Source organism: Enoplosus armatus, chromosome 3 (genome assembly GCF_043641665.1).
Source record: "Enoplosus armatus isolate fEnoArm2 chromosome 3, fEnoArm2.hap1, whole genome shotgun sequence".
In the NCBI taxonomy this organism is placed as follows: Eukaryota; Metazoa; Chordata; class Actinopteri; order Centrarchiformes; family Enoplosidae; genus Enoplosus; species Enoplosus armatus.
In genome coordinates, this window is record NC_092182.1 from 1,013,171 (window position 1) to 1,028,416 (window position 15,246).

Here is a 15,246-nt window from a genome sequence, read left to right on the forward strand (position 1 = left end):
CAACTCCTGAACACACAGTGATGGGCTTTTTGGGCCCCGGTTGTCCGCTTTGCCATGTTGGCTAATTCAGCTTCACAACCTGCATCACAGCTCTTCTTTGAAGGGGTACTCCGGCTATTTAGTTTTGCGGGGAACTCGCAGGGCTAAACAAGAGTAAAACAAAAAGGAGAACGCAGAGAGAGGCTGAGCTATCCCGACCTTTAGTCCCTCCAAAAGCACTGGATCACTGGATTCTCTTAGCCTTTTTTAAGCGTTTTTTGGAAGCTCCATGAACCCGGAGTAATTCATTACGATGTGACGTTAAATGCATGTGCAGACATTTCAAGTTCATTTTATCAAACGCAATCGGAGTATCAGGGGAGAAGTTTTGGTCACTCTGCTTCTTGCAGTTGTTGGTCCTCTTACTCATCTTTTGGAAGATGTTGTGATTGTAAATTACCCCCATTTATTTATGTCGATTTCTTTTTGTCTCTCTGCCCAGAGAACCAGACGAGCAGCACATCAGAAGTGAAGCGAAAGGTTATCACAGCTGGTCTCGACACGGACAGCCTCCTCTCTGCCTTTGCATATTCACCTGTGTGTCGATGAATTCATGTTGCGCGTGGTCACTGTTGCCGCACCAGACACCCCCGTGCGTATGTTTGTGTGTGTGTGTGTGTGTTTCGCATTATCATAACCTTTGCCTGTGTGTGTGTGTGTGTGTGTGTGTGTGTGTGTGTGTGTAGAACTCCTGGTGAATCTGTCAGAGACTTCAAAGCGCTCGCCGCCTCTCTCCTTGATGAAAGAACTATTCCGATGTTTATCGTGACCTGCTTTTCAACTCAGGGGCTTCACCAAAAAATAAAAAATAAACATCAAGGGACGGAGGGATTAACGGGATAAAAAGGAGGAAGAGAAAACAGTCTGGGATAAATATTGCAAATAGAAATACTTTCTGGCTCCTGTGTGTTTGTCGGGGGGGGGGGGGGGGGGGGGGGGGGCAGTGAAAAAGAAGAGCACTATCGCCCCCAGTCTGTTTGTTTGTCTATAGTGATGCACAAACTGTAGTGTGTGTGTGTGTGTGTGTGTGTGTGTGTGTGTGTGTGTGTGTGCATATCTGAGCATCTGCTCTGTGTTTTACACCATCAGCACTTGTGCAGGTGTGTGTGTCTGTGTGTGTATGTGTGTGTGTGTTCCTGTAGTGTGTGTTGCACATTTTGAGAGGGGAAGTTAATTCTCAGTTATAATATTCACAGTTTTAAATGCTACAGCTGCAGTCCCCGTAGTGCGAATCAATGAAAGACTCCTGGTACTTAATGGCGCTTATAGATTAAGGCCTTTAAACTCATTTTACACTACGCTGCTAATTGCAAGATAGTAAAGCTTTGGCTTATGGCACTGTAGATATCTAAATACTGAATAGAATCTGGCATTATAAAATAGGCCTTCTTTAAGATGCCCTCCAGACACATTTTAAGACGTAAGTAAAAATCATCGACATCAAATCACATCATATTTTTCCACAGTCGGGTTTTACTCAAAGCATTTCAGTGAAGTCATGAGAAAACTCCTTCTCCCTTGTTAAGAGTTACTTGAGAGTTACACAATCTATTTATGGAAAATGCAAATAGGGAGATAACTCAGGCCTCCCCACCCATACAACACACACACACACACACACACACACACACACACGCACCCATGCACCTACACACCGTGAACTGTATATAAAGATGGCCCCCCCCCCCCAGTATAAGTCATAGGAGGGGCCCCGCCCCCTCCATGTTAGCAGATGGGACGTGGGCCAAACTAAAACAAAAGTTCTTATCACGCTGATGTTTGTTCAAGTGTTTTCTGATACATTTGGTTTTAATGAGTTATTTGATGCTATAAAAACGGGGTGAGACGTCATTGATTGACAGCTGTGATTGACTGTGGTGTGCTCGCGATTCGGGTCGGGTCGAAAGTGGAGACGTGTCGGCCATCTTTATATACAGTCTATGCTACACACACACACACACACACACACACACACACTAACTACCAAAAGCCTGAGAGAAAAGCAATGTTTTCAGACTTGCTTTTAAGATGCAGAAGAAGATGCAGTTGCAGCAGCTCTCAGGTTCAGCACCATAGTGACCAAATGCACCTTCACCTGATTTAGTTTTTACTTCTTGGCACATTCATGAGACACATGCTTGATGGTCTGAGTGATCTGATTGGGCTAAAGCGAGATCAGGTGAGAAATTTAACAGGTAAATACCGTCTAGATTAAAGCGTGACGTCTCGTTCACGGGGGTCAGTTAGTCGCTAACTGTCCGTGCGAAAAGTGTCGCGGTCTCACGGTCGAGGTGCTCCCTGTGTATGTGGTGTTCACAGGATAATACACACTTTTATGAGCAATAAGCGCGTCCACATCACGCGCAAGCCTCAAAGACTGCAATTCTGAACAGCCGCGTGGGGGACAACAGTCGCTTCAGCCTCCTGGTTACGATATCTGCTAGTTAGCGAAAAAAGAACTGAACTGTGTCAACCAGCTGGTGGGGAAACGGTTGCAAAGCCGCCCATCGCTGGCGGTTTACGTCTAAATGAAAACCAACAGTCGACTTTTTGGCAGGTCCCATGGACTTGTAAAACTGTCTCAGCTGGAACGTGCACTGCAAACACCGCAGGTCCCTCTAGGTTTGTAGGCACGTCAACTCGATGTCTGTAAAGAAAGAATCCAGACATTCGGTCTCAGCGCGGGATTCCTTGGTAAACAGTGGAAGGACTCTGAGCTGGTGAATCCTGTGGTGTCCACTGGCTCGCCCTGCTCCAGCTCCAGAGTCCAGAGATCTTTCTCTTCTCTCGTCCAGAGTGTCACACTCTCCATCTATGTACCCTTCTCTATTAGAGCCATTTTTCAGCTGGAGTTTTGCTGCATTTCACCCTTCAATTGTCCTCCTTTCATCACAGAAAGCTAATGTTGCTCTTTTGCAACGCTGACCATGCAAGGTTCTCCTGACAGACGGCGAGCGGCAAAGTTAACAAGGAGCCCAGCGTCTCTCTCCATCTGTGTCCACGTCTACATGTTTCTATGTCGCGCTTAATGAAAGCAGCAGCCGTAAGAGGTCGCAGCACATGAAACGGTGAGCCATGAAGCGATGGAGGTTGAATTATGAAATCTTGCTAATGAGGGACTGTTGCGTAAGAAGACGACATGTTCATTTTGATGCTCTTGAACTGAATATGTCCGCAGTTTGAACCATCACTGGCTTCAACTCGTTGTGATGTCGGATCCTGTGCTCATACGTGCACACGGCTAACTCAGATGTTGATTACTGTAAACCGCTGCCTCCGCTGCAGTGGCGTGACCTTTCCACCAGGTGGGGCTACCTGCATCTTGGAAAGCCACTCTGTCACATAATAAAAAAAGAAACTATGCTGAGAGCCGCGTTTTTTGGTGCCATTTACTGCCAGTTGTGTTTTTCGAAGTTTGACACACACACACACACACACACACACACACACACACACACTATTTACAACCACGAAAAGCCAGCAGGCTAAGAAACCAAACTAAGTGATGTGTTCTGTCTGTCTGTCTGTCTATCGAGCTCCTGCGCTCCGTTTCAGTACTTGGGCAGTGTTGCCAGGTTGGTTCAAAAGCGTAATTATTAGCCAGAAAATAATATCAATAAATGTGCGCACTATGACAAATCAGGACGAAGTTTTGTCAACCCACCCAAGCTAATTTCTACCTACAGCCATTTAAATCTGGCAACATTTCATGTTCAACGGGGGTTTGCAGAGTAGTTGAACACTGTGGTTGAACAGAATTTTCCTTTCAGGTGTGTGTTCCCATGCACCTCAGCCCATTGGTGCGATTTGATATTCGTAAGCATGTGAAGGCTTCTAGTTGTGTCACACCCCCCCCCCCCCCCCCCCCCCAAAGAAAAGCTGTGATGTTTGGACCACAGGACCACAGGAAGGGGGATGTTTGGACCACAGGAAGTCTGGAGAGTTGCAAAACAAAAAAAGGTGCCGAAACATTTTTGATATTCTTAAATAATTCAGGATCACGCTCAGAGGCATCCAGGCGCCCTGGACCACTGTTCTATGTTGAACCTGTCCATGTAAAAACAGTGAAGGTGGTGAAAGTGCTCACAATGTCAGAGTCATAGTTATATTTCAGTGTCACATCTGGCACTTACCTAATGTTTGAATTTGACTTCAGTTTGCACAGAAGACTAGATTATTCTCTGCCCCCCCCCCCAACAGCATCTAATAAAAAGAGGTCTACTGAAACATGGAAAGAAATTCCTGTTTGCTTTATTTATTTTAATTTTGGAGGCAAAGCATGCACTGTTTCCTCTGCCAGCACTTCAATAAACACAGCCGGCAGTGTTTGCAGGTGGGAAGGGAAGAAAAAAAAAAATAATATCACAGATTTGTACAAAAATACAAGTAACAAAAGTAAATAACATTAATAACAAAAGTAATATGGAAGTGTACAAAAATAAAGTGCAAAACTATGAATAAATAAATGGATAGAAATCAATCAATCAATCAAAATAAACTAAATAAAATAGAAAAAGACAATAAGTTTACTGACCCTCACATGTTACAAACCCCCCCCAACCCTCCCTGCCCCACACACACACACACACACCTTCACGTAACTCCCCACGGTGGCTGCCTGTGACGCAAATACACACAGATTCAACAGGAAAAAACAAAACAAAAAAAAGGAAAAAGAGGCAGATCTGTCACTGATAACACACTTTATGGTTTAAATGACCCTTGCTGTCCCGCATTTCCTGTCTCCCTTCAAGCTGCTGCTATCCAATAAAAGCAACAACAAAAAAAATTGCCTGGAAAAAATATCAAGTGGTTCATGAGGGTAATAACAGCGTGACTCCAATGAAAAATTAGCAGAAAATAAAATGGCTGTGAGAAAATTCCGCCTATCAAATGAAACACCATTATGCAGGGTGTCATAAAATCTAATCACATGGTTGAATTGCGTATCCAGGTTGTGTGTGTGTGTGTGTGTGTTCCTGCACAGCCATGGCAAAACATTTGCACGTGTACTTTCCGGGCACAAGCATGGGAAGGTTTTTATTCCTCTCTGAATGCGTCTGAAAGTGTAATCCAGAATGCATTTCAACTATTCGCTCTGTTATAATTTCACTCATGTTGGTTATCCAATTTCATGGTTCTTTCAGCACCTTTGAAGTTTAAGCGCCTAAAATGGTCTCCTGCAAACTTAAACAAGGAAAGGTTAGAAAAACACTGCACCGGTAAACTAACACTCAGCATTCCGGGGCGAGGCGCAAATTACCCCGCGAGGACGAGCCAACGCGAGCACGCCGCTGTCTGCTGCTGCTCTCTGAGTGTATGCGAGGTTTACCCCTGCCCCATTTACCATAGCAGAAGCCTATTACCCGCTTGGAAAGAGAATATATTTATCAGAGCCCCGCTCCATTATTAATCAGCGCAGAGTTAAAAGTGAATATGTATCAGAGGAGCTGAACAAGGTTGAAACACGGTCTGGATTCTGAGGGTCTCCCTGGGAGTATCAACAGTGCAGAGCCTTTTCAGCCCAAATCTGAGCCGAAAGAAGTATGACTTTCATCTCCCCTGCTCCACGGTCTCTACGGTTACGAGGCCTGTAATTATACATAGATTTGGAGGAGGGGTGCGAGGGGTGGGTTATGTCCTAAAATGAATGCTTTGGAGGAGATGACACAGTTTTGAAAAAGTTGATATGCACAGCTTGCTATAGGAGTGTGATTCATGCCTTTCTGGCTGCACTCTCTCAATTTTATCATGGTCTGAGTGATTATGGGAGTGCAGAGCCCTTCCCTGCAAGCTCTCTATTTACTCTATTTATTCTCTCTCTCTCTCTCTGCAGCCTGTGAGGTGGGTTTCTATAAGCCGGTGGCGGGAGATGGCCTGTGTGGTAAATGTCCTCAACACAGCCACTCAGAGACCAGAGCTGCCCTCTCCTGCCCCTGCGACTCCAACTACTATCGAGCGGCAGACGACCCGCCAGCAGCTCCATGTTCCCGTAAGCACAAACACATGGCACACAAGACCACCTAATCCCACAGGCAAGGACGCCTCCAAGTCCTCCAAGGCATATGCACGAACCCGCGCACCCCTGCAACTACGGAACGATGTGCCGAACTTATCTGTGCCTCAGAAAAACCAATTTACTTTTTTCCGACAGCGATCAAACCTGTGAATGAACTCTAACTGCCGTCTTTCTCTTCTCCAGGCCCGCCATCTGCTCCAGTGAGCGTCATCTCCTCGGTCAACGGGACGTCTGTGAATTTAGAATGGGATCGCCCTCTGGATACCGGAGGTCGCAGCGACCTGCAGTACAGCGTGTTGTGTCAGAAATGCTCGGGGGAAGGAGGGCCCTGCGAGGACTGTGCATCCTACCCGGGAGGTCCTGGGGGAGGGAAGGCAGCCGGAGGAGCGAGTATCGGTGCAGGAGGAGGAGGGATGGTGGAGCGTTCGGGCACTGCAGCAGTTCGATTTGTTCCGCGCCAGACCGGGCTGACGGAGCCCTGGGTGACGGTGCTCAACCTGGTGGCTCACACCAACTACTCCTTCCGCATCCTGGCCATGAATGCAGTGACGCACCTGAGCAATGAGCCGTCACCCTATGCCTTGGTTAACATCACAACGAACCAGGCAGGTAGGGTTCAGAACAATGACATACACTTCCTCGATATGAAGGCATCGGTGCATGGCACGTACAGGCCAGTTCCACTATAACAACCCGTAACCTATCCACTGTCCTGGGTTCTGCTTTTGCTTCCACCGTTCCTGGAAATACATTTCAAAGTGATACCAAATCCAAGTTCCAGTTACTCTAAGGGGGGTGGAAATTTGTTTGCAGAGGCAACACGGTGTCAATAAAGCAGGACACGTTTAGCTAAGCCCTGCAAGGACGCATGCTTTCATATACAGGCTATATTCTGATGCTATATGATTCTAAATAAGATCACATGTGTGTTTGCTGTCCATGTAGAAATGTAAACTGTTTGCACAGTGTTGGGGAGTACACTACTAGTTTAAAGTGGCTATAATCGATATAACAGAGTATCAAATGATGATGTGACAATGTGAAAAGGGTCCCTCGTGGCGATGAACCTCCAGAGATCCAGATCACCTGACTCTGCAGCTCCCCTCAGCTTTTACGGAGCTTTATAGCTTATTGTTTATCTGGTCCACAACCCTCTCATAGTGTTGTTTCCGGCCGCAGCAGGCAGCTGTTTTCAAAGAAGTCACGGAACTAGTGTCAAACTCATATAATGTTCTCAGTAGTGAGCTGTTTTTGCGCAGGCCCAGACGCTGCATTGCTGCATTTAATTTTCCCTTTGAATATAAGAAACCTCCGAAATGATTGCTGTGCGTCCCGCGCGTGGGTGAATCATCATCAGGGACACATTCCATCCGTGTGTGTCCCACAACTGCGTTCGCCTACTAAACGGCACAAAAGAATGACAGCATCCTGGTGTGATGTATATCTGAAGCGGTGTCGACTTTTCAAAAGACATGCATCCGAAACGTTCCAGTCTGCAAAACATAAATGCAAGGCAGGAGCTTGTACCGAAGCCCTGCAGGTTCTTAAAAGTTCAGGTTACGGGAAGCTCCAGGTTACAGGTCGGTGGTTCCTGTGCCATGCCTAAAGACGGGACAAAGGTTGACTAGTACAGGATGGTATAACGGTTCCCAAAGCGCTTTACAGTTCAGGCCTCGCTCACCCATTCAGGCACCGACGGCGACCATGCAAAGGTGCTGGCATCCATCAGGAGCAACTTAAGGTTCGGGGACAGGGGGGGGGGAGCCAGAATGGCTCAATGGCTGAAGTCCATACCATGTAACTGCGGTGTCCTGGGTTAAATCCAATACCTTGAATCACTCACTCTAAATTATCCAAAAGAAGAGAATGGCTTCAGAACGAATCTTTAGACTTTGCCCTTGGGCATGTTGGCGGCTGACATCATCATTTTGAGTTTGAATCCAGCTTTGGCCCTCCATCACACGTCTTCCTCTCCTCCTCTTACTGTCAAATTTAGTAAAAAAAAAAAGCCTAAATAACAATCTTTGGAGGAAATGTGCTGTCTCAACGACATTTTGTGCTGATAATGAAAAGCAGGATAGGGGCGCACGCACTTTGTTTCCATAAGGACTAGTTGGAGTAGCTGCCACTGTCAGCAAACGGTACTTGTGTCCAACTCTGACTCTTCGGCGCTCCATACTGACTGTGTAAACGCTACAGATGATCCCAACTTGATCTGCATCGTGATCAGTGTTTCAGTAATCACTAGCACAAACCCTGTCATTGATTGACACTTACTAAGTCAAGTAAGTTAAGTTAGTAGTTTTCTCGAGCAGCTTGCGTCTGTCCCTCCTGTAGCCAGTCCTCGTCAGTCCTCGTGATGTAGAAAAGTATCCCAGCAGTTTGAATACACCAGAATAGTGTGAACACAGCCATTCAATTAATATTTGGGTAATTTGGGTGGTGGATTCGGGGGTTTTGGTGTTAAAGGGGGAATTTGTGTGGACTTTTGGTCAGTGACTCCCAATGTGGTCTGTGTAAGGCAGCCCTGCCCATAGTGATTGACTCACATAGAGTTCTGTGAGCTCCATGATTTGGTCACATAGCAAAAGCTAAAAAATCCAAAACATTTCTCTGACCTCCTTCTTCGTTGGAACGTACGCAAAATCCACCGCCCGAGCCGCCACAGTGGCTGGTGCAGCCTCTGTAAATATTGGATTGAAATATCCGGTTTAGCCCCGGGCAACGTTTTTATCTTTACAGACGTGTGGAATCACAAATTTCTCTGACTTTAAAAAGGTCCCCTACTTTTTGCCTGGGGAACCCCCGCTGTGACCGTAATGTACAAAAGTGCTGAGCTCTTTGTTTGCTTGCTTCTGTCACTTTTGTGCCAATTAGTTCCTCTTTTCAATTGTGATTTCACTGTATTTGCAGGTGCTTTCACACTGCTGTAGTCTAGTTAATGTTCAGACTAGGACTCCAACGCCTGCAAGGAACATCACCGAAGAGACTGTCCTCAAAAAAATTAATATGTTTACCGGTCAAGGACCTCTTGTAGCTGTGCAAAGTACGACACGATGACTTGTGTCTCAAAAGGCAAAGTCAAAAGTAGTGCAGGCTCACATTGCCGGACCTGTCTCCACACTCTGGAGACAGGTCTGCCTCAACCCATCGTCGTTCTGGGATAAGGGGGAGAAAAAAAATGCTCTGGCTTGTTTGTCTTTCTTTAAACTAATCACAATCGTCTTGGGCAGCGCTGAGCCCAGGATGCAGCGACGGTGCCCTTGCAAAATAGTGTCTGGGGAGGGGGGCGAGCCCTGGCATTGAAATGGTTAAATCCCCGCTAAAGAAAACGGCACATAAAGTAGTAAACGACGTACGTAGACTACATGATTTTACAACTTTTTACTGTTAAATAAGACGAACGTAACTTGATCATCGGTGTCCTGGAGGTGAAGCCTTCCTATATTTTAGTCTCACTGGACCCACCACATGAAACCACCGAAGACCCAAATCTTTGTCAAAACTTTTTCAGCGTGTAGGCTGCTAGTTTGGAGTTGGAGTAGCGCGGCGTTGTTACAGTGTCGCAAGAAGCCTTAAGGACGAGATCAGGGTGGATTGTTGGGTCTACAGAGACTTGGAGACTGCTGGGTCATAACCACAACCTTTCCTTCACCTTTGCCATGTTTCTATGCCTCAACATAACCAAACATTAACCATAGCGGCTGCCGGTCATTTGTAACAGCCCTGGAAGGGACTGACAGACAATGCTGTCCTGCTTATTGAGGCTAGAGATCAGAAAAAAAAACAGTTTTGAGGACTGAAACCACACGGCAGTCTCATCTGAATCAGAATGATCCGAATGGAGCAAAGGTTTCTAAAGTCAGCGCTAAGTGATGTGGCAGTCAAGGCCACCTTACTGTACAATAAATCATTTCATCATCCGGCCTTTCATGAAAACGCAGCAGTTCCTGTATGAACCGGACTTCACTGCAGGGTAATCTCATTACCTTGTTATCTGTGGCGGTCATTGAGGAACTAAGGCAAATGAGGGCTTGCTTTGAAATGAGAAGGTTTTGATGTTGTGGGAGTCAAAGCACGCTCTCTTTTTTTTTTTTGCCTTTTTGTGCGCAATAAAGGGTGACATGCTACCTTTTTTAATTTCACTTGTATATGGATTATGCACTCAGCACCATTTATTATTTACAGCTCTTCAGGTTGAAATGTCTCCTTTTCCACCCTTTTCAAGAGATCCTTGAAAGACGAATGTGTCCTTAGCCAGGCGCCCGCTCAGTTTCCAGCGCTTGCCTTTCACTTCATGTGTTCTCATGTTGACATCTTGAACTGACAAAGCAGTAATCTCTCCTGTTTCTTGCGCAGCCCCCTCCGAAGTGTTAGCGATCCGCCAGGAGAACACCAGCCAGAACAGCGTGACCCTGCTGTGGCACGAACCCGACCAGCCCAACGGAGTAATCCTGGAGTACGACATCAAATACTACGAGAAGGTACTCAACGCAGTGCTGCACCTGTGCCGCTTAAGAACTGTGCTTCAGTAGCACAAAACACTGCAGTCACTTGTTTTAGGGTTGTGTCAACATATTGTTTATTTTCCAAAAGCAGCTAACAAACTATCCAGGCGGCTTATGAGAGGAGGAAATATCCGCTATACCTGGAGAACATAAGCTCATTGTCTTCAAAGGACTGCGACTAAGCTGAGTCAAGATATTGTGAATGCAGAGGAGTGGCGTTTGGATAGACTCTGGATAACTTAATCCAAGAAAAAGATCCTGCTGGCAGCTCGGCTAATTGAAAGGAAATGGGGGTCGAGAGAGGGAGAGCAAGAAGGAGGATGAGACGGTGTAGATTCCAACTTAGCAAAAGTGACAGTGACAGCAAGCTGCTGGCAGGCGCGTAAGCCTCGCAACGAGCTAATTGCTGCAAGTGTGTGTGTGTGTGTGAAAGTGTGTGAAAGTGTACATGTATGTGTGTGTGTGTGTGTGTGTGTGATGATAGAAATCAGCTAATTGCAGAGGGAGCAGCCTGGGGACAGGCAGTCTCATAGCCAAACAAGCAGGATGGTGTGGGGAGGGCTGAAGGATTAGCTCGTCTCTTGCGCTGGTGTCTTAATCTGGCCTCGCTCGGGGGGGGGGGGGTGGGACGCCTGTGGGGGATTTCAAGTGGACAAGTCAGCAATGTGCTTTCTTAAGGTTTCTGTGCTACTGTACTAAACAACAATGAGTCACAGCGAGGGTGGCGGCCGCTGCCGCAGCAGCAGCACACTAGCTGAGGATGATAATGAAGACACAAAGAAAAAAAAAGGCTCTTATTTCTGCACCCAGCACTTCTTCATAATTAGGCTCTTCTCCTTTCTAAGGACACATGAATGATTCACTTATTCTGCTGTTTGGATGCACCTTGCACCTCCTATTATTGTTGAACTCACTTTACCTCCACACTCATAAAGTATCTCCGCGTTAAGCCGGCAAAGGTGCTTGCAGCATGCAGATGAAAGTAGGGATGGTGGCGATGACAATGATGAACTTTATAAAGAAAAAGAAAGAAAGAAAAAAGGCACATGTTCCTTCAAAGCAATCCACTTTCTTTTTTTTTAATGACTGTGTACATAAAAAGCAAAACTTTGCAACAAACTCGAGGATTTACATGTGAACAAATGGCGCGTCATGACTGAAGCGATTATCTGTAAAGTGAGGCAAACACTCCTCAGAGTGCCTGTCATGATAGAGGCAGATCAAAAGATGTCTACTTGCCTGCCAATTACATTTGACTGGCAGACAAGGTTGTGTTCATGGATGATGATTTGGGAGCCAGCATGATCTGCCCCACCTCTCCGCTTTGTTTCAAGATACTGAAAAAGCATTTTCGACCGATTGCATTGTTAATAAGCGGCGGTGAGTTTGAACTGCGTGAAGATGACAAGCACGTTGAAGGTGAGGAAGAATGCTCTGTCTGTTGCTGCTGGAACACACCAGAACTTGGCGAACTAACTTGCTAGTTGAGTGCAAAATACCCCCCCCCCCCCCGTTGGTCATTTGCTCCACACTCAAACTGTAGTTAACTTGCGTTGAGGAAGCTACTGCCGTCACCTCCAAACAGAGCAAAATCAGAACTTGCAGCAGAGTTAAATTGTCCCGTGGTTTTATTTCAAACAAAAATGGAATACCATTTTTCAAGACGCACAGGGACTTTTTTTATTGAGCTAATGGGCCACAGCAGATTGAAGTGAAGACGAGTGTTTATGGATCAAATAACGAGATGGAGATGTCTGGCTTTGGATGTTCTGGGAAAATCAAATACCCGACGAACAAGGGGTTACATCAGGGGATTTGTGAGGAGGGGGACAGATAACTAGGATACACACCTGAAGCATAACTATCTACATGGTCGTACTTCACTAGAGGGAAATGATATCATCCCAGACATGCTGTCAAATGCAGAAAAACACGTTTTTTTGTTGGTTTGTTTGAGTTGAATTCATGGTTCAAGAAACAATGGAAATCCCCATCCATGCATTGAATAGACGTGTTGTGTGCTGAGACTACAACGGCAGTAACTTGTTCTAATAATTGAGTGAGGTTGAGCTCAGTTCATGGAGATCCTCGTGCAAGTAGCACTGCCACCACTGCGATTAGCACTGCATAATATTGAGAAATAAAACAAATATTACGTTATATAAGCACGGAACATGAACTGCTGTCCGATCCTGTCGTCGTGAGTTAGACAATGCTGTGCCACATGTGTAACATCAGTATTGAGGTTTCTGCGAAACGTGTAGGCGTAACACTCAGCTATTGATGAGTCGCTCTGTGGCTTCCTCTTGTTTGGCCTGACATCTGTTTCGGGTGGCGTAAGAGCATGAGACAGAGCCTGAAAGGGGGGGGGGTGGGTGTCTCATGCCAAAAGAGTGAGTTTTGCAAGCCTGGAATACAATCAAGGAGGCAGAACTCAGCTTTAAGCCCTGCTGGCGAATTAAGCTACTTCATCACAAAAAAAAAAAAAAAAATCCAATATTGCCATAAAGCAGTCCTGCTCATTGATCTGCGACATTACCGAGATGTCCTAATGCAGCCAGAGATATGAAATTGTTGGCTCAGTGCAAACAGCAATATCATCTTCCCACACCAACGCTAAACACTACGATGCAGCGCATTAACACGTGGTTTCTCGCCTCAAAGCGTCTATAAGGGACATTTATTTACATTAAAATGACAAGGCATTTAATGGACAACGCAAAAACACATGGACAATGTGGACGTGACAAACCTCCAGGGAATTATCAGCTGAATCTGCAGCTTCAGTTTTGGCTCATTGTTTGCGTGTCCATCTGCAGCTTTCCTGGAGCATTTAGCAGCTAAAGAGCCAGATATTTCCCCCTCAGGACTTGGTTGAGGCCCAAAACCAGAGCTAACAGAGAGAGAGAGAGAATATTGGACTGTTTGCTGACAAATTCTCCATATCAACTGAAAAGGTGATGATATGTCAATGCTGCGTTCACTAACTCGTTTCCGCTGCCCTCAAGTGGCCAAAACAATATCGCGGGTTTCACGTTTTGGGATCTATAGTCTACATTACACGCTTCCTCATGAACTGCTATTTATAACTTGTTAATATGGAGCTCATAAGCTGACCAGCATGTCAGTGTCCCCAAACCTTATCTTTGAATGTGGCTGTTTCTCTCGCAGGACAATGAAGAGCAGAGTTACTCCACTCTGAAGTCTAAAAATACCAGCGCCCGAGTGTCAGGGCTGAAACCGGGCACCAAGTACATCTTCCAGGTCCGAGCCAGAACGTCAGCAGGCTGCGGACGCTTCAGCCAGAATGTGGAGATCCAGACTGGGAAAGCAGGTGTGTGTGTGTGTGTGTGTGGCGGTCGGAGAAACAGGACGAGGGCGTACTGTATCGCTGAATCACTGCTGAAAAACTTCCTGCCTGCCCCGAGCCACGGGAACCCTTCAGCAGTTGTATACCGTTTAATACAGTGGGAAAAGTCCAGTAAGAAAACTGTTTGTTGTGTTAAAAGATTTGGCACACACAGAGAGAGAGAGTCTCAAAGCCAGGCCAGACACAGCACAGCATGGTCCAGGGCTAAAGAGGCCTGGGTGTCAGCGAGGCAGATAACTGCCTCGGTCCATCCCTCTGTTCCATTGATCTGCGCTTTGTTAGAGGGTCACCCCTGTCAGCAAAACTGCAGCCTGTCCCGGCTTCAAACGGCTGTACACAGTCCCAGGGTGGGGTGGAAGTCCTCATGAGTCTGTCCACCTGAGACACGTACAGCGCTGAAAGTTAGGAATTACTGAAAAGCACCTTTTATTAGAACATTTTTCTTTCCTATTAGGAGATTTGGCAGATACCGTGCAGAGAGGACTCTAGGTCTGCAAAGCTCAACCTCCTGCCCAGTTGGAGTCCCAGTGCTGTTTCACTGACTAATAGTCCCCCGTCATCCTGCTGCTCGCTGGACGTTGACTCGCCTCCTCTTGATGGGACTGCACACGTCCCACCAGCCCGCGTGCTGAGTAATCAATAAGTCCTGAACTTTATGAAACTTTTTTGGCGTGTCTGTTCCCCCGACTGGGAACGACGTCAATTCTCAGAGTTGAGTGAGACTTAACCGACCTGCTTCAACCTGATAATCAGACTGAAATGAGCCATGCGAGCGGCGTGGCTCTAGGCAGGGTCTTGTCTGTCCACCACTTTGGTCCAGAACGAAAACATCTCTTAAATATTAGATATTGCACAGGTCTCCCACATGGTCTCCGGTGATCCACTGACTTTTCATCTAGCGCCATCGTCAGGTCAAATTTAAATACTTGGACTGGTTTCTGACACCAGAAAACAAACACCTGCAAATGGCATTCTCACCAAGCCTCATTTGCACTTAATATTTTGTGCTAATTAAACACATATTTGCGTGCTAATACACTAAACTAAGATGGTGACCATGGGAAGCATTATACTCGCTAAATATCAGCCTGTTAGCTCAAAGCACCGCCGTACCTCAGTGCAGGCTCACAGAGCTGCCGGTGTGGCTCTTAGTCTTGGTACTCCACACAAAATGCATGAGGTTAACAGTCTTATTACATTAAAGGCAGGTTATTACATAGTCAGTCATTTTAAAATGACATGATCCGCGGTTCTTACGTCACGTTGTCAGTCTTGACGTGCGTATGACGTCGTGCATTTTACATGTCCTT

At 46.2% G+C, this 15,246-nt stretch overlaps 1 protein-coding gene across 1 annotated transcript in view; it reads left to right on the forward strand.

Annotated features, from left to right (window-relative positions):
* The window catches only part of epha8 (eph receptor A8), a 101,531-nt gene that overhangs the window by 69,989 nt on the left and 16,296 nt on the right, over window positions 1–15,246 (forward strand). The window contains exons 7-10 of the mRNA XM_070902052.1: window positions 5,876–6,031; window positions 6,242–6,667; window positions 10,418–10,542; window positions 13,738–13,900. Coding sequence (XP_070758153.1) covers window positions 5,876–6,031; window positions 6,242–6,667; window positions 10,418–10,542; window positions 13,738–13,900 — 870 coding nt within the window. The remainder of the gene's footprint in view (window positions 1–5,875; window positions 6,032–6,241; window positions 6,668–10,417; window positions 10,543–13,737; window positions 13,901–15,246) is intronic.